General features: G+C 43.1%; 1 protein-coding gene across 4 annotated transcripts in view; it reads left to right on the forward strand.

The window, feature by feature from the left end:
- Positions 1 to 19,829, forward strand: part of LOC144941816 (thrombospondin type-1 domain-containing protein 7A-like) — a 233,921-nt gene that overhangs the window by 135,149 nt on the left and 78,943 nt on the right. For all 4 annotated transcript variants that reach the window (XR_013639273.1, XM_078868309.1, XM_078868287.1 and 1 more), the window contains 3 exons: positions 2,094 to 2,226; positions 4,727 to 4,830; positions 16,105 to 16,299. Coding sequence is in view for 3 of the 4 variants with exons in the window: in XM_078868309.1 (XP_078724435.1) it covers positions 2,094 to 2,226; positions 4,727 to 4,830; positions 16,105 to 16,299 (432 nt within the window). In the remaining variant the exon portion in view is untranslated. The remainder of the gene's footprint in view (positions 1 to 2,093; positions 2,227 to 4,726; positions 4,831 to 16,104; positions 16,300 to 19,829) is intronic.

Below are 19,829 nucleotides of genomic sequence, written 5' to 3' on the forward strand. Positions count from 1 at the left end.
GAAGCTCAACATCTACAAGCTGGAAGCTCCACGTCTACAAGCTGGAAGCTCTATGTCTACAAGCTGGAAGCTCTACATCTACAAGCTGGAAGCTCTACGTCTACAAGCTGGAAGCTCTGCGTCTACAAGCTGGAAGCTCAACATCTACAAGCTGGAAGCTCTACGTCTACAAGCTGGAAGCTCTACGTCTACAAGCTGGAAGCTCAACATCTACAAGCTGGAAGCTCTACGTCTACAAGCTGGAAGCTCTATGTCTACAAGCTGGAAGCTCTACGTCTACAAGCTGGAAGCTCTACGTCTACAAGCTGGAAGCTCCACGTCTACAAGCTGGAAGCTCAACATCTACAAGCTGGAAGCTCTACGTCTACAAGCTGGAAGCTCTACGTCTACAAGCTGGAAGCTCCACGTCTACAAGCTGGAAGCTCCACGTCTACAAGCTGGAAGCTCCACGTCTACAAGCTGGAAGCTCAACATCTACAAGCTGGAAGCTCCACGTCTACAAGCTGGAAGCTCTACGTCTACAAGCTGGAAGCTCCACGTCTACAAGCTGGAAGCTCCACGTCTACAAGCTGGAAGCTCCACGTCTACAAGCTGGAAGCTCCACGTCTACAAGCTGGAAGCTCCACGTCTACAAGCTGGAAGCTCTACGTCCTACGTCAGAAGAGGCACCAACACGTGGCCGGGACCCGAATGAGGGTCCGATCCATCGTCGCTGTAACTCCTGTGTGTAGTGTAGTTAATTGGGTGGTCACCACCCTAGGCTGTATCTGGTAAAGGGGCAGTTACCCCGTTGAATATACGTGTTGTGAATAAATGTGTTGCCTCCGAAGAATAACGTCTGCGACTCAGTTAGACTCACTACATATATGTAGCCTCCCCTGACGATGGAGTAAAGGAAAGTTGCACCATTTTACACAATGTAAGCAATCGCATACAATTACTCGCATCGTTAACACTTTGCGCATGAACCATCATTAACACTTTGAGTATAAACGTTCCCATTGAAACATACTGCAATTTGCACATACACTCAGAAGGCATACGGTTCAATTGCACTTTAGCTGAGGCAGCTCACTAGGCTGTCCATGCGTCCAATTGAAGGAATCCAAATGTTTGATGAATGTGCTGCATGGGAAGTAGAATGACTTTAAAAAATAAGACCCTGACTGTAATCTACAGGATCTCTTCATATTGTACCATGCTGTATCCTGCCCGATACACGTAAAAGTTTCCATATATTGGTTCTTTTTAATTGGTTGTTAAACTTTTTAACCGTCCAATAAAACGTCATCCCTTTCCCACTCACCTCCCATCTCGATAATAAGATGTGCCGTTAATAGACTGAGTTAAACATTAATTCCTCATCTGTTGTACGTGCATTATGATGCACTTCTCATTGACAGCATAATTTGCGTCACGTTTTTTGTGGAACTCGCTCTCTGTCAGTCTCGATACCATTTCCCATGGAATAAAAATAAAATGAACATACTTTCATTTATCCACTGCTTGATAAAGGCTTCCCCAAGTCATAGCGGCAATTAAGGTTGTTCTACTCGATACTTTTTTCACACTGGTTATTATGGATCGGTGAAGAAGGCACTCAGGACCTGTTCAGACATCGCTCACCACTGATGATAGCCAAGGCCGGGAATCAAACTCAGGTAGCAAGGTGCAAAGCGCATTGCGTGAACCGCTGCACCACCGCTTCTCCAACATAGTCCGTTCAACACTCGCTGTACAATTTATTCTGTCTTGTGCAAGGCATTCTTCATATAGTCATCACTTAATATGAAGGTTATTACAATTTAGTTTTTTTTACACATTTTGTAGTCACACTCTCTGCCTTGTTTTTGCGTTGCAGCACGTGTTGTTCGGCATGACATCTGACATTTCGCTCCACGTGCTGGGAGCTTCCTCAAGAGATAAATTCATTTCCCGAAGAGGTTGCCGAAGAAGCTCCCCAGCACGTGGAGTAGAATATTCCGAACACCACGCATTACACCCCGAGCGCACGTGGCAGAGTTTGTCTCTCCTCCCATGCTAAATAGAGAAAGATTACAAAAAAAACGATCTGTTGCGTTCTCCATGGGCAGGTGGCGGTTCCCCCAAAAAGCAGCGTCGTTGGCGCATGGTCATCCAGCAGGCATCCCACGGCGGGAAGGAGTGTCCGCAGAACCTGCAGGAGGAGCGCGACTGCCAAGACCGGCCGCCCTGCCACGCCTACAAGTGAGCGCCAGCTGCATTGTCCTTTGGCACATGTCAAGTCGAAGGTGCGCAGATTTATAGAGGCAATTTAAGGCGCTGTGACAGTTGGAATTCCGGCTGTGAAGCAGCTGGGGCTGAGCAGGCAGGAGAGCTGTAGATATATCTAGAAGGCCAATGAGCCATCCACAGAGCCATTATACATTATTCATTGCTCAAAACCGTGCGTTTGTTTATTCGGTGACATACGTGCATTGAAAAGTTTTAGCGAGCTTTGTTCTGCAAGGCGACGGTCGCTACAACGTACTCTTTTTTTGAGGTGCAAATTCCCTCTTCCAAAAACAAATCTCTTGGCAAGTGGGTTCCAGTGGCTGTGCATATCGTTTAGTATAGACTGCAGAGAATCCATCCAGTGCAATCTGTTCAGGGATGTGTGTGTGGAGGTGAAGGTTAGTAAGAGCCGGGCGCACAGCGGCTTTGTGATGCGTCCAAAGGAAAAAAAAATCGGGAAGACCGTTGTGCAGAAATTTCAATAAAAGCAAAGTGAAAGTTCCATAATCTTATGAAAGGTCTGCAGAGCAAAAATCTTTATTCAACTTTATCTTCATTTAAATGTGCATGCACGTCTACGGCAGTAAAACTAAAATGTAGGTGGAAAAATCACAACACCAGAACGGTAGACAAATTATAGGGGGAATGGGTTTAACATAAAAAGTTGATTTTGACCAACGTAGACACCCGCTACAATTGAATGCTACGTCAAATGCATGTAAATTGCCGTTTTTGTGTGCAGTGGTGAACATAATGTTTACCGTGAAGGGATCTGTGCTTTGTGCACAGTAATAAAAGTGTGCCGCTAGTAGCAGACATTACAGTGGCAATGTGCAGGTCATAAATGTTAATGAACTGGACTCTAATGGTGGGGGTTTTATGTAGACCTTGGGGAAAATAGTTTTCATTCAATGCTTTATTTGTATTGCACCCTTAAAGATTTTAGACACAGAATGACATCATCCCACAAAAGCGTTTAATGAATCTTGGAATGTATTTTCATGCGAGGCTGTCGCAATACTTTTCGTATTGAAAGGGATTATGGCTGATGTTTAAGAAGAATGGTGGAGCAACGGCTGAGGAATTGTAGGCATCCAAGAGAACTTACTGAAAGAGAAGGGGCGGGTGAGATCGACTCCTGTACAGGTGCGAGGTGGATTATTATATTGCAGGATCGTGAAAAAGGGTGACCCCGTGGGGAGGCCATCCATCATGGCTGATGATCGTGGTGATGATGATATATTAAGTGTGGTTACTATTCCATATTTAGTAATGTAGTGTTTAACAAGGCATCTATTTGGTGTTTGAACATTTTGAAACCTGTTTTATTGCCACAAAGGGAAAAGAATGTTCTTATTTTTTATACTTTGAAACTGGGAAAAAATTGTCCCATAATATAGCTGCTCAACTCGAGCTATCAATGGTCTATTACGTGCATTGTCTTTCTACTGTTCACCTTTTGGCGTTCTTTGGTCTGAAACTGGTGAGCCTAGGACACAAAGAAGGCCAATCAGTTCCGAAGACAATGCAATATCCTATCAAAGCATGTTTGTGTTCATGTTCACCACAAGTACGTGTGGTTAATGCAGACTCGATTTCTTGCAAAAGCTATCTATTTTGGTGTTTGAACATCTTAACGCCTGTTTGATTTCCAGAAAGGGTCAAACCTATTCTTATTTTTCAATGCAGTGTTTGTTATGCTACGCTTTAAGAAGCAAGACAAGCCAGAGCATTATGCATGCTTTATCTGAATGTATGCACCAGTGTCCATCGCCATTGTCAATCCTTAACTCATTGTAGAGGTCCACATTCCCGTGGTAGGAACCCCGATTAAAGTGGCACTCCACTTTTTCAGTCCGAGAGCTGACGGAGGACAAGTTGACCCACTGGTCGGCATTTGCGCTCAACACTTGTATGCCATTTGAACTCAAAGTAGAACTTTCGTGGGGAGAAACAGGGCTTTGATGCACTTCTGCATTCACATGGTAATTTAAGAACTAATTTTAATGTTAGTTATATTTTTATTTTATTTCCAATAATTTATTTAATGCTAAATTGCTACGAATAGAATACTGCTCGTATTTCATTAAAAAACTCATCATTTGTCAATTTTCCTCAAAGCCCCATGGTGTAACATGTGATCTTTGGTTAATACGTAAATTTATCTTTCTGCCCTTGCTCTCCGCGATGAAGATGTTTCATTGCACAAAATTACTTTTTTTTGGTTATCAGTCAGTATTATTGATGAATGCAGTATATTTTGGTTATTTCGATTGTTTTCATTTTCTTTAATACATTTATGAAATTTTAACAAATACATGTATTTGTTGAAGCGTGGGATTCTTATTTTAGTTGAAACGTATCGGTGATGAGCACACGTCGCCGCTAATCCCGTCTGAACGACGTGTGATCACGCACGGCGGAGGGGCGAGTGACGCCGTTGTGGGTGGTGTGCGTGTGCGCCTGGTGGCAGGTGGAAGGCCCACAGGTGGCGGCCGTGCCAGCTTGCTCCGGACTATGTGCGTCGAGGCATTCCGGGGGCAGACGAGGCATGTGGGCCAGGACTTCAGACACGAGGTGAGCGCGACCCGTGACCAACCTAGCCAGCCAGCCAGCCCACCCACGCAGCCACTCACTCACTTACCCCACCCCACACTCACCAATGCTCGACTCCCCCCACCCCCTCGTCGCCACTGCCCCGCCTGTGACATACATCATGTCAAATACGATTGCTCCTGATTCTGGCTTGGCGTGCTGTCATACGGGGTTGCTGCTTGTCCAAGAATCGCAGCAGTCAAGACAGTTTGTGGGAAGTGGGGGCAGCACGAGTCATCGCGTCGAGCTCTGCTGCCAAAGCCGGGTGAATAAAATGGCGGCTGGAACTCATTCGCGATTAACCTTGCTATACCCTGGCCAATTCACACCCATTTATTTGGCTCTTGCTTTGTCGGGTACACGTGTCAGTTGTATTGTAACAACGACGACCGACACACGTTCTTACTTTACTCTGAGCCTTTATTGTAGACACGAACACTATTTTTTAGGCGCGAATTTCGTCTATTCTCCAACCGTCCCTTTCCCCTTGAGCTGTCCCATTTCATATCCCTCGAGCCCCTTTTGTCGAAGGTTCGCTCAACCTATTTCCCCTCAACCAATCTTGGTCCTGCTTCTCGAATGGTTGTCAACCATTACCCCGACAGTCAACCCTCATTTCACCGCCTTTTACGATTGAATTTCTCTTCCAATCAGTTTAATTCTCTGACCGTAACCAATCCTCTTTGAGGCCTCCCTGCACCAATCAGATGCCTTTCTTAAATCCACTTGGCCTCTGTCCATCCATCGGTACAAATGGGTTCACGAGAGTTATTTGATTGGCTGGTCACGTGTGCCGTGGTAAAGTTTGGGTGCTCCCACGTGTTTCAAGCTGTCTGCCAAGCGTGCGGGAGTAGACCAAATACCCCGCAGAGGACGCTCTCTAGCACCCACTCGAGTGGAGGCATGTTTGCCAGCAATAACGTGACATAGCAATTGCACGGCTGCATCTTTACCCCTTTAAAAAAAAAAAATCGAAAACATAAAAACCCCCTCTGTGGGACCAAGTGTGCCCGTTTTTCGTCCAAGAGGGACATTTAAATATTTTTCATCTCAAAAAAGCCATTGAGAGGTGGGTACATGCCCTAGAGGGTTGGAGGTGTCGATTGCTTGATGTATTCTTTAGTAAAGGGCAACATCACTCGCCATCTGGTTGGAAAGGGCAGCATAACTCAGGGTGTCACTTGGCAAGAGTCGGAGAGCTTTGTTTTGCCGGGGCTGCTTCAAGAAGCAGATCGCCCACGGCTTTAATAGTGCAACTAATTTGTCATCGTTGTTGTTGTTATCATTATTATCAGATGCAACTTTTTCTATCCTCCGTTACATAATAATATCATGTAATGTGTAAAATTAGTAGACTTAATAAGGTAAAGACGATAGCAGGTACAGGGGCAGCCCTGCAATTGCTTGCTCAAGCCACTGCTGGTGGAAGGGCCTCCATCTAGAGTGGAGCCCCAGAGGGCTGCTCTTGAGACCATTTTGCGAGTGTCGCCGATCCACCCTGTCCCTCTGCTCCCGCTGTGAACCCTCACGAGGGGGGACAGGTCGGCTAAATAGATGACGGTAAAAACAATCTTCTTGGTTTTTTCGGTAAAGTCACGTAGAATGGAAATAATAAAATAATAAAAATAAAACATAATAAAACTCTGTCTCCTCGACAGACCTGTTCTCCACCTGAGGACGGCTGCTTGCGTTGTGGCTGAAACGTCGTGAGAATTATTTTATTATGTTTTATTTTTATTATTTTATTATTTACATTCTACGTGACTTTACCGAAAGAACCAAGAAGATGAATCCCTGCAGTCACGAAAGTTTTAAATGGTAAAAACAATTAAAAAAATAATAAAGTTCGGAGACGATGAATAGAAGTGGGCAACTCCACAACAGCTGAGCACCGGGGGGTGGGGGGGGTGTGAAACGGCGTAACTTTATTTCAAAGCCTTTCTCGGAAGGGCAATTGCATATCTACAATAGCGATCGAAAACATTTTCCACGTCACAACACCCCAACTGAATTCCTTAGTACGAAGTCTGTCCAAATCTAAATTGGGTGGCGTGCCCCGTATTCTGCTGTGCACATGTAGGATCGGGGTCCAATCCCTGATCATCATTGAATCACTGGATACCCATAGCGACACAAATTGGTGTCTTGGGTTCCCATTTACTGCAGATTGCACAATTATAAGTGTGGTAAATCACAGGCGAGCTCACTCGGCTGCACGAGCGAGATGTCTTGGAATAGGTAGGAATACCCACACTTTACCCCACCACATGTGAACCTGCCTTTCGATGGGAATCAACAAAGTGAGAGGGTTACCAGCTACATTGAGTCGATCTGAGCCATTTGTGGAAATTCCATATTGCTGTGACAAAAGGCGAGTCTTTCCATTGCACAACTTATCGTTCTAAGCCAGTTGCTGTACAATAGCATTTAAACACGTATAAGGTTTGTTTCATGATGGTGACGTGACTTTAACAAGTAGGCTTTCACGACCAATATTATCCATAATAGAGGTTTTTGAGTTAGATCGTGTAAATATAAATGTGTCGTTAAACCCACCACCACCTGACACAGACAATTAGTAAGGTTTGTCACGTAAACACAACATGCCAATTCGTTACTAGTTCAGCACACAGGTGTTGAAACACATTGCTCCCGTTCTCTGTGGAGCGATGATTACACACGGGCAATGCGGTGTGTGGGTCAGTGAGGTCAGGTTGACGCCAAGCCACTGTCAAGCAAAGGCACCGGGGCCACGGCTTCAATGTGAAAGTTGGGGGCGTATGACGAACCGGTGGCTTCCCGGCGGTTATTGGTTCGATTGCTGATGGGATCCGTGAAGTTCACCCCTTTCTTAGTCAGGAATAATTGTTGTGCTTTACTCTCATTCTATCACATTAACTGGCTCCTGACTCAGTACTGAGGCTGCTGTTTTTTTGCGCTAATGTGTATTTAACGGTGCTGTTATCAGCAACGTTATCAGCATTATTGTCACATTGTTGAAGGGAGAAAAGCAAGGACTATAAAAAAAAGATACCGTGATTCTCTTGTCCAAATTTGTGTGGGTGTCTCTTATCCATGTCTAAACATCTTGGGGTATGCGGACCCCCACAACACCCGGAGAGTGGATGTGCCCCTCACAGGCAATCATCGCAGTCCTCACACTGTGAGGAGCAGTGGCACCTGGCGCCGTAAACCACGCGGGTTGCAGACAACCCCACTTCCACATCCAAGTCCTACAAAAAAACACTCTGCGGTTGGGCTTTTTGCCATTTCCAATATGAATTATAATGTTTCTCCAAACCCCTGCGTGGTACCGGTGATAAATTGAGGGGGAATGCTGCTGGCCAGCCTACACATGGCAGGGACGGGTTATCTGAGTTGACCTTGTGCAATTCAATGAGCTGTGAAGTGACAACAGAAACAGTGTGTGGCACAGACGTCTGCTCTCTTCGCTGCAGGCAGTACACATTTTGATAAAAGCTTGTTAATTTTATGTTGCTTGGATCAAATTACATGCCACGTAGTGATTATTTTATTTATGGTTTTACTTGGTTAGCTCCTTAACGCTGCGGAATAGCCGGCATTGTTTGGAAGAATCGTAATATTGTATAACTAGTGTGCACTGTATTGTCTATATACCTGTGATCTTGACAAATATGCGTTGTTATTTATCTAGACATGTGCAATGTAGCTGCAAATTAGTAAGAGTGAGGTGGGGGGATGGCAGAGAGATTTGCACACTGTGCTATGAACCCGATGACCTAAGTTTGATTCCTGGCCATAGTGAATTTTGGTCAGATAACTTCCATGGCTTTTACACAGCATGGGGAGACCTTCATCCAGCTGTAGATTTACATAGCGCTATACATTATTATTATGATAATTCATAAGAGTACATTCCACAGATATATGATTAACTAACAAATGCAATTTAAAGTGAGCTTGATAACAACAACAAACTACGTATTGTTATTCAGGTTTGTTTTCAACAATGTTTTGGTCTAGTAATGTTTTTTTTAAAGTCACAAAACGCAATTGTATTGTGACAATGTTGAGAATGCATGACCTTTCATGACCAAAAGCATCTCATGGTGGTAATACATATCTGCTGCCACTGACACACTCGTACATATTGCTCCTTTGTGTGGGATTGGGCCTATTAGTGCAATGAAGAAAACCCTTTCCATTCCTCACACGAGCTTGTGAGTGCACAAGACAAGCAAATGGCCTTCTCTTCAGGGCCACTGGAAACCTTTTATACGCTGATATATTCCGGCTTTCCTCTCGCAAATGTAGACTGAATAGCTTTTTGCCAACTCCAAAGAATTGAATAAAAAAAGCCGCATCCCCTGATATGTTCTGATAACCTGTCACACTCACATCAACGGCAAAATATGGATGCAACATTCGTGGTCAGGTCAGAGACAGGGAAGGGAGTGAGAGAGATGCACCAAAGCACGTAAAAAAAAAATCGCACAGCACTTCAATCGCAGGCTGATTGTGGCGTAAAATCACGTTCGCAGCCAGGTCCGGATATTATTATTATTTGGAAAACTGTTACAAAATGTTAAGGTTTGTTAAGAACATGATATGAAATGCGATTAATAATTCCAGGCTATTTATTTATATAGTTATATATTTATATATTTATTCAGCGAATTATCTCTGTGTACAAGAGGCCTGAATATGGCAGCTGTTATTCCACCAAAAGGTGGCAGAATGATGGCTTGTTGCATGTTTACACCACGTTGCTTACATCTTGAATGTTTAAAACATTACTACAGTTAAAGGGTATTTAAAAATAATTCATAATAATTGGTGTAATTAAGCTCACTTTAAAATGTATTGATTATTCATTCAGGTGTTTGAGATGTGTATCTCATTTTGCATCATAACAATAAGAGCAATTTCCAGCATTTCGGTTAATCATTGCTGGACAAAGGCTTCCTCACGCTGTGTTCGTGATGCGGACTATTTGACCATATTTAACCATGTTGATTAGAAGCGGAGTACTGGTTCAGATATCACTTGCCGGAGAGCAGTCATTCGAACCACTATCATCATCATCACCTGTTTGTAAGCCGCACTAAGCCGTTTTTAACATCGTGCTACATCCCGACCCTCAGTGGATGGCAGAAAAAATCTCTCGCACACAAACACGCCTATTAGTACTCTTAGGTTTTTTCGGTAAAGTCACTTATGTAAAAATGAAAGTAATAATGGAAATAAAATACACAAGTCTCCGTCATCAGGTGGGACCGTCACAGCTAAATTTACTGCATCAAGTGCAGTAAAAACGTCGTGATTTATTATTTTATTTTATTTCCATTATTACTTTTATTTTTACACACGTGACTTTACCGAAAAAACCTAAGAGTATGAATCCTTGCAGTCACGAAAGCTTCAAATCTAGAACGCCTATTAGTAGTATGTGTGTTCGTGGTGCTGGCCCACCCACTCCTTCGTGTACCGTTCCGGCCTTTCATAGATGCTCGCTAACAGCACTTGCCCCTACAGTCTGTTCAGGCTATACGGGGGATCTTTGCCTTTGTCATTTTGAGATGGATTGAGCCTGATTTGTCCGGCCTGTTCTTTTCAAAATTCCGACGTCCGCACGCCTAGTTTGGATTCTCCTTGCCACTGTTCTCGCTGCTAATGGGCTGCAGGAGTGTTCGCAGAATGGGGCATCACCCTTTCCGCACGGTACAAGGGGTCAAAAACTGCCACATTCATTAGGAAGATTACGTTCTACAGAATTCCCACGTAAAATCAGAATTCTACAAGTGTGCAAACATACGGTACGCAACTCATGTGCAGTCTATTTAGGATTAAACGCGGGAACAGATTGCGACGCTGGAGAAAATGAATAAAAAGGCTTTCAGGCTCGGTGGAGAGATATCATTTTGTAAGCATGTTGTGGAACTTCTTTCGCACCGTAAATAGCCGAACGCGCTAATTTGAGGTAATTTTTTGTGTTTAGACCGCTTTTAAACACGAAAAAGCAGTTTCAGACAGTGGAGAACACCCAACAGTTATCTAATTTGCCCGGTCAGTCAAAACATTGCTGGATACTGTGTTGTGAACCAATTTCTGAGCTTCAAATGCGACTGCTCATTTTTTGCAAGCGTACTTTACAAGGACTGTGTCTCGATCAACCGGAATGCACCCGATATCGTCAGACTTCGGAAGCTAAGCAGGTTTGAACCTTTTTTCTTTGCTGCATGGGAGACAACCTAGAAGCTGTGAGAATCAGAGGGCAAATTTCGATTTAAAGCTTTCGTGACTGCAGGGATTCATCTTCTTGGTTCTTTCGGTAAAGTCACGTAGAAGGAAAATAATAAAATAATAAAAATAAAACATAATAAAATAATTCTCACGACGTTTCGGCCACAACGCAAGCGGCCGTCCTCAGGTGGAGAACAGGTCTATGAAGTAGACAGAGTTGCGTTGTGGCCGAAACGTCGTGAGAATTATTTTATAATGTTTTATTTTTATTATTTTATTATTTTCCTTCTACGTGACTTTACCGAAAGAACCACGAAGATGAATCAGAGGGCAGTGCAGGGAAATCCATCTTTCTGTACACACCCTCCCCCACTCCCATCTTCAGCAATCCACACTGACCAGAGTGGTGAAGTGTGGCCACTAACCCTCGTGACCTGTACGGCGTAGGGGGGACCCTCATCTAGCAGCAGATTGACAAACGGGCTGTACACGTACGTTATAAACTTGGCCGACAAAACTGTATAACCATGTGACATGGCTATAAGAAGTTCTACTTACGGGGTACACTGAAACACGATATCTCTTCTGCGAGGAGACTTTGCAAATTTGCTCCAACATATATTAACGTGCGTCACAATATCTTTGTCGAATGTTGTTAACGTGAACACTTTGCCTACCCTTTCTGCATTGCTTCTACGAACACAATGGTGGATGCCACTTCTTTCACAACCATGGGATCAATATTTTGTTGTTATATTTGTTGATGCATTCGCTTTCATTTTATGTAAAAAGCGACTCTTCTGTGCCAATGTAGTTGATGCATTTTCCTTTTAGATTCTAAAAGCTTTTATGAATCATCCTGTGTTGCCCTCTGTGTAGAGAGAATATAACAGTTGCACGTTAACAGTTATGCATTACGCTTAGCCACCTCCAATGCCCTTGAAGCTTCTGGCAGCCTTTATCTGAGCTCAATTTGGTATTGTCAGTCTCGTGAAAAAAGCACACAGTCAGTGTTTTCTCACCTAGTACTGTCTGTGAGAGCCACTTGAAATCAGTGTGATCAGCGCCCCTTTTAGGTTTTTCATTTACAGCCTACGCTGGGCATGTTTGCGTTTGAAGGACCTGTTGAAGCCCAGGTAATAAACGGGAATACTGTGCATGGCAAGAGTCACAAGTTGAGTTTCAACCCTCCCCATCGCTTGCGATGTAACATCCTGCAAACACGTGCCAATAAAAACGACCACACAAAACTCTACCCACTTCATTATCGTCAAATGCAGCAACATGCATCGTGAGTTGTTATCTCAGTGCTTGTATTGAGTACATTGGAAAAAAGTTACTTTAGAGCAATTGCTTCCACCTAGCATGATGATGATGACATCTGAGGATTCATTCAAGAAAACATATGTCTGAAAGCTTTTAAATTGCATTGCCTTTATTATGTTGGTAATGTTGGCCATGTCTGGCTACTGAATGATTAAGTACACGAGGAAATCTGCAGCAGGAGCATGTTAGAAGTGGAATATGATACAGAAATTGTATTTGGGTAGAGCAATGGTGCAGTGGTGAACACACTGTACTTGGAAACAACCTGGTTGACCTGATTTCAATTTCGTGCCACAGTTTACATCAGTGGCCTCTGATATTTGGACTGGTCCTGCGTGTCCCTCCTATGAGCGTGCCTCACTGACCAGCATGGTAAAGTATGGTCAAACAAACCATGACCGGCATGGCATGGTTTGTTCATCCATCGGTAGATTGACAAAGGGTTGGAAGTGTTATTATGCAATACAATAATCAGATAACTCTTACCGTAGTTGGGATGCATTTATTTGTAAGCAATGATATAATACTGTGGTTGTTTTACCCAATTCCTATACAATATATCTGTTTGTGTATTGTTCTCAGAATTTAAACATACGTTCTTGATGCAGACCTGCACCGCAGCAATTGTGATCTTGAAGTATTTGTGTGACATTGCAGTGAACAAATACATGAAAAGTCAAACTCCTTGATATTAAGCCATGTTGTACGGTGGAATGTCATCGCATTAGACCGATGCATATGAGCACCGTTTGGTGTGCTTGACCCCTCTCTCATTTCGCACAGATCGAGTTTAAATGGCCTAAAGTGGAAGTGGCTCCTCATGTGCCGAGTGCCTCGACACACGGGGACCCACTTCCTCAGCCCCATGCGCCGATGCATCTTGAATATATAATAATGTCAGGCTGGGTGTTAGCGCCCAGTTTGAAAGGAGGGGGATGGGTGCTGAGCAGTTAAAACCCCGCCGTATGTGTGCTGCGATGATGTTGCTACCTTCATGACACCATTGCTTCTGTTAGAATTCACCGATGGTACACGGTGATCATCTGATAATGCTCACAGGTTAGTCTGACAAAAGAGCAGACGGCAAAGCTACGCAGAAGCGGTAATTGCTTTTTGTTTTATTTTGTCGCATTAACGTCTGGCTTTAGCGGTTTTAAGTGCGGTTGTCATAGAGTCAATTGTGTCACTCCACTGTTCTCGTTAATACCTAAATGATGTCCTGGCTGTTAATTTTACATGTATTAACATATCATCGGGCTGTAATGAGTCATTGGGCTTGCCAAATTAGAAATTGGCAGGCTTGGCTGCTTTATGGCTTGCACGTGTGAGTGAAGCTTGTGCGGAGAATGGATTGATAGACATTTTCTTTCTGAATTTTTAGTTAATCTATCACAAATGTACATGAGTGCGTTCATAGGATTGAAATTAATCCATTGGCAAGAGATACACAATGCATACAAACATATAGAGGAATTTCTGAAATTCAACTATGAACGATATGATCACTGAAACGCAAGGATTTGTGTAAAATGCTTTTGAAAGGGTAACGGCATAATTGTAAATGTTTAATGAGTAAGACGCCACTGTAGCATTATTCTTGGCATGTGCTAGCTTTCTAAATAATAGATCAATGCAAAAAATATGCAACCAAACGTTTTAAAATAGATTTCCACCAGTTAGGATTTGTTTGTCACAGACTTGACTTGTTTGTAAATTCAATACTCACAAAGTATTACCTGAATTCAGATCACTTTTGTGATGATGGTACAACAGCCTACTCTTGATTATCTGGGTTAATGTGGAGGGATGAGTGGAGGTGTGGGTGGTGGGGTAGAGGGCGTTGAACAAAACACAGATGGATTCTGGCTTAGCAATCATTGGACGGATTTGATAAACCATTTCGGGTCTTAATTGATTGTGTTCACGCTTACGGTGACTTTCAGACCGCATTCCATTCTCTTCTTCTCCCCCCTCCTCTTTTCCGAACATAGATGGACTCGTCCATCTGACCAACTGCCAAATCGCTGTCCGTGGTGCTGACGTAAAAAAAAAACTGCCACTTTTTTCAATTTTCTTGCTGTGGATTTCACACCTGATGATGATTGCTTGTGTTGCAGTCGAAACGTCGTGAGAATTGTATTTTGTATTATTTTATTATTTTAGTATTTCCCTTCTACGTGACTTTACCGAAAGAACCAAGAATTCGAATCCCTGCAGTCACGAAAGATTTAAATCAAAATTTCAATCAAAATTTAAAACACAGATAGTGAAAAAACATGGACTTTTAACACGTATTTCTTTTTTACCCACGTAAAATGAGAGTGAAGGTTGAGAATGCGAGTGCGTTTTCATTATTTCTCAAAGGAATAGGTCACTGACGTTTGACTTGGGAACAGGTATTAATAGACGCAGTGTGTGTGGAAAAGGCACGAATTAGTGTTAAATGCTCAGTATTCTACTTCCAATCCTTTTTTTTTCAAAAGCAAAGTGAATCCACAACCTGAATAATCCACCCAGAGATAACCCAGGAGTTAACTGTGTATTTTGTATAATTGTCCACGTGGATTTATAGTCGTCACATTTTTAAACATCTATTTAGCTGAATCATCATGAGAAGGACATTAAAGAAATGTATCTGTTTTCAGTCATTATTGCAAAGCTGCTGCAGGTGTCTCAAAGAGCCAAGCAGTTTTTCACCGTTGACATCAGACGCTTTCAATGCAGGCACCTCCAATTGTGTGCCTGCCTCCTGCAAGGCTTAATTTCAATTAAACATTTTTACTTTATGCTACAATTTTTCTTCAAATGTTAATGCTTTTTGTTACCGTTAATTATTCTGCTAATTGTATTACCCAGTTCTTAAATTACAGAAAAGACAGTCGTGGAAAATATCCTGCCATTGTTTTAAAATGTCAATAAAAACATGACTACATTGTCATGGCCTGATTAATCTGTGTGTGCATTTCGCATTATTCACTTACTGGGTTCACATGTACGACAGACCTGGTAACAGTAATTATTTTGGTAAAATAAAAACTATAATTGCGGAATGCTGCAAACACTGCACACTGCAAAATTGTAGGATGCATCATGTAAATATAGAAGTTGTCAGTTGCTGGGCACAGTTGTCAATGTTTAAATTGTTAATGAAAATAATAAATATCCTCATGAAGTCATAGTGTGATTTTTACTGTGAACGTATAAGCAGTGGTATTGTAGCTTAAAGCCAAGTTGCCTATGATCTAATAAAACACTAGAATTTAAAAGTACATAATCGTGTAAAAAACACAAACACGCGATAAACATATGAAAGAAAGCCCATTCATATCAGAATTAAGGGAGGAATTGGTATCAAAGTCTCTAATTGCATGGAAATACTCTGCATGGAAATGTTTGGAAAATGTTGTGATGAGTATCTTGTATTGAACTAAATGCATCACCAGAGTCAATAACGAAATAATCACATTTCAGAGAAGAAGAGCAAGTGCAAGATAACCTAGCCTATTCTATTTTCTCTTCGAAGGCGGTGCCAATGATAAATGTGCTGATATTTTACTTTTACCTGCGCGAGCACCACTGGTAAAGCAAGTGTCCTGAAGCTTCCATCATCTCTCCTGAAACGTGTTGTCCTCATATACGTGCATCTGATCCCTCCACTCCCTCCCACAACCCCACCCCATCCTACCCCCCCCTCCGCCTCCACAGCTGTGACCTGCCGGCAGGAGGATGGGAGCCAGGTCGACCCCGAGCTGTGCCTGGCGGGCGCGGGCGCCCCGCCGGCCCCGTCGCAGGCGTGCCGCGTGCCCTGTCGCCACGAGTGCACGTTCAGTGCCTGGTCGCGCTTCTCGGCCTGCGCCGGCGGTTGCGGCTCGACGCGCTCGCGACGGAGGTCCCTCCTCGGTACGTCGTGCGGCCCCGTTTGATGTTACGTCGTCATCGGCGGCGTCGGCGTCGTCATCGAACAACGCTCTTTGGGGCGCGTCGCTATAGAAGGGGACGGTGGCCTGATGGTCAAGAATAGTAAATCGTTTTAACGCGATTTTTTATATGTATTCCACGCTTAGAGCTGTTAAACACAGAATGCCCGTCACCATCGTCATCATAACATACACGTTTCTAGAGTAAGAATATGGGAAAAAGTGTTTTTTTGTGAGGCTCTGGGAATATAGAATTTGTTTTCATATTGGAAGGGATGATAGCCGATGGTCAAGATGAACAACAGAGTGGCAGTCAAGGAATGGGACGGATGAGAGAGGACTAATCCTGCGGAGATGGAGCGATGAAATCAGCTCGTGTGCAGGTGCTTGATGTGTTGTTGGATCGCAAGATTGTGAGAGGTGGCAGTGACCTTGAGGAGGCCAGTGAGTTGACCGTGGCTGATGTTAATTATTAGACGTTTGCTCAGCAAATGTAACAGTTCAGTCCCCCTGACTTTCGCCCCCTGCACCCGCTCAGAATAATGTCTAAATTCGCCAACATGTCATAGGTGTATCACGTGTTTACTGAACTGCTTTCTCTGACTCAGGTTTCCTTGAAAAATATATGGTTAGTCACAGTGGGCTGTCACATAGTTGTAAATAAAGTACATGAGTGAATATATGGATGTCTTGTTACTTGGCCTCACTAGCACCAGGCATGGCATTGCCCTCCCTCTCTCCCATCAGAGTTTGACAAAGTGAGGAGCAAATGGGACATTTGCCCAAGGCCCCGAACTGTAGAGGACCTCATGCAGAGAAATGCATTGTATTGTTTATTTAGCGAAATACGACTGTTATTCCTTTTAGATTTTTTTGTATGGAGAATATAAACGATGCTGTACTATATATATGAATCCCTGCAGTCACGAAAGCTTTAAATTGATACTGTACTAATTCTTATTATTACACTTGTTTACCCAGTAAAGTCTCACTGTGTCTCAGGACACTTTTTAGGAGGGCCCTGCCAGGTTGTCGCAGTTGGGGACGATGTTGCTTCGTTTAATCCCAATTTGATCATTTCAGGAAATTTTTCAGCATTGAGAAATGTGGCCTATGCTCGTTATATTTTACGGGTTTTTTTTGTATAGCTATGGTAAGAAAGCAGTCGACTCAGAGGACACCCATTCAGAAGAGGGAGAGCACATATAAACTCGGGTCGGGAATCAAACCCAGGCGCTCCTTGCTGCGAGACACAAGTGTCACCACTGTGCCACCCAGCCATTCTACGACCTTTGCTACCTTCATTAGGAGCATAGATACCGAAATCTGGCCCTCTGTCCTATGTCCCCCAGTCCTCGGTCCTTACCACCTTCCTCCATCCTCCGAGATGGCATAAAAAGTAGAATTTGCTGCTACTCTGTATTCTCGTGATCCCCAACACCTCACTCGCCTCGACAGCAAACCCCACAACTGACTCGGTTGAATCAAGACCATTTAAAAATCACAATTCCAATGAAATCATCACCTTCATGATTATTTTAAAATCACCAACAATAATTTTGTCCCTAATTTTAGGGGATGTTATTCACGATTACTATCTAGAACTAATTTCCATAATAACTTGTTCACAATGGTCAAGTTTATGGTCACCTCGCCTCAATCACGAATCGGCTTATTGTTTTATTATTAGTATTTCAGTTTCTGTTTTGTTTGTTTTACCACACTTACCATATTCCGGGTTTTACAGTGTTGTTATATTCTTATGAACAAAATGGCATAAGAGATAGGGAAGTGTTTTTATTTATTTTATTTCAGCAGGCAGTTTCCATGATTTATGTATTTCGGAGCAAAGCCGACACCCCTCTATTATGCGCCGGGCTGAGAATATTCATATTTGGCAAATAATCCTGTGAAACTAACTGTACAGATGGAGGCAATTTTAATAGACAAACCAACTGTCCTTAGTGATGAGTAACTAGCTGCTGCGGCAGTGGCGGTGTGGGGTGGTGGTGGTGCTGGTGGTGCTGGCCAAAGCGTTTTGTCAGCAGCATTTGTATTATAATCCACCGGAGGGGTTGCTCCCACAGGGCCCTTGTAAGCCTGATTAAAAACCTGCGCTGCTTTAAATGTGTATTTACAGATGCGAAGGCGCAAAAGCACGTGTTATCGACACACTGCTCCCCGCGCACATGCTCTCACGCTCAGTTTGTTAATCCCACGGCAGCACTTTGCACTGATGTGTTCCTAATTCCTAAAATCCCTTGGACCCACTTAATGGAGATGCATTGGCACACGGAGACATTCGCAGCAAATACTGTTAATCATTCGTACATTCAAAAAAAGTTAATTACTGTACTTTACATTTTTCAGTAAAGTTGCTCATTCTGCTAGAAGTGGGGGGGGAGGGGAGCTTTAATCCCTCCAGAATGTAGATTAAATTTATAAAATTTGAACGGAGATCAAGGGATTCTCTTGAATACATGTAATCTGTTATTATTCTCTTTTATCCAAATACGCAGTTTTAATAATAAAAATTCGCTATTTAATGTTCAGTGATTTGGCTGTATAAATGGGGAAAAAGTAATCTTTTTGGCCACTCCCAAAACTGCGATATTACCTTTGAGGATTAAACTACCTTGTGAGCAATGTAGAGCACTCGATATTTGACAAGGATCATATCATAATGAGGGGCTCGGTAATACCGACATCCAGAGGCCTTGCCTCAAGATCCCAAGGAACACAGCTGACACTGGGGACTCCAGCCAAAAGCAGGGATTGTAGCTGTAACCAAGGGCACAGAAGCAAATTACGGGTATTGACCAAAATAAAGGATGTCATCACTGACCGACGATCTGAACTAGGACATTAACTCGCATATAAAACCGAAGATTGAAACCAAACCCCAGTGTCATGCCCAACTGACAGAGCATGCCACAAGCTAAATTGAAGGAATCCACAGGAATCGGAATTCTATTCTCCTGCGTATTTCCAATAATGCATTGCGCACTGCAAGTGTAGCTTTCCCGCACTGCAGCACATACATCAGCTCGACTATATTAGGTGTAACTTCTTTGCGTGACCTTCCCATGCTTTCTGCTTGAACTCGCCATTACCAATGCCCTTCCTCCATCACAGCCTAAATGTTAAGACCCTGCATGGAATTGGAACTAGTCTATATACTCCGCTAGCCTGCTTTGGTATCCATTAACAAACTGTTGTCCAGGAGCTTTCTAATTCTTCATCTTGTGAAGGGAAACGTGTCCTTTTTCACAGGGTTTAATTGCTCACTGATATCTTCCAAGTTGGCCGGTACTCTGGAGTATGTGGCAAGCAATTAGCAGCCATATTGAGAGGGATATAGGATGTAAATATGTTCTGGTTCACTGGTAGACTGGAGTGGAAAGCAAATGGTAGCTACAGCCATAGTGAAAGGTATGTTGGATATGGTGTGCCAGGAATGTACATTTCTTTATTTCTCATTTGCTTGTAGACTGGAGTAGGTGGAAAACCACG

Source organism: Lampetra fluviatilis, chromosome 2 (assembly GCF_964198595.1).
Source record: "Lampetra fluviatilis chromosome 2, kcLamFluv1.1, whole genome shotgun sequence".
In the NCBI taxonomy this organism is placed as follows: Eukaryota; Metazoa; Chordata; class Hyperoartia; order Petromyzontiformes; family Petromyzontidae; genus Lampetra; species Lampetra fluviatilis.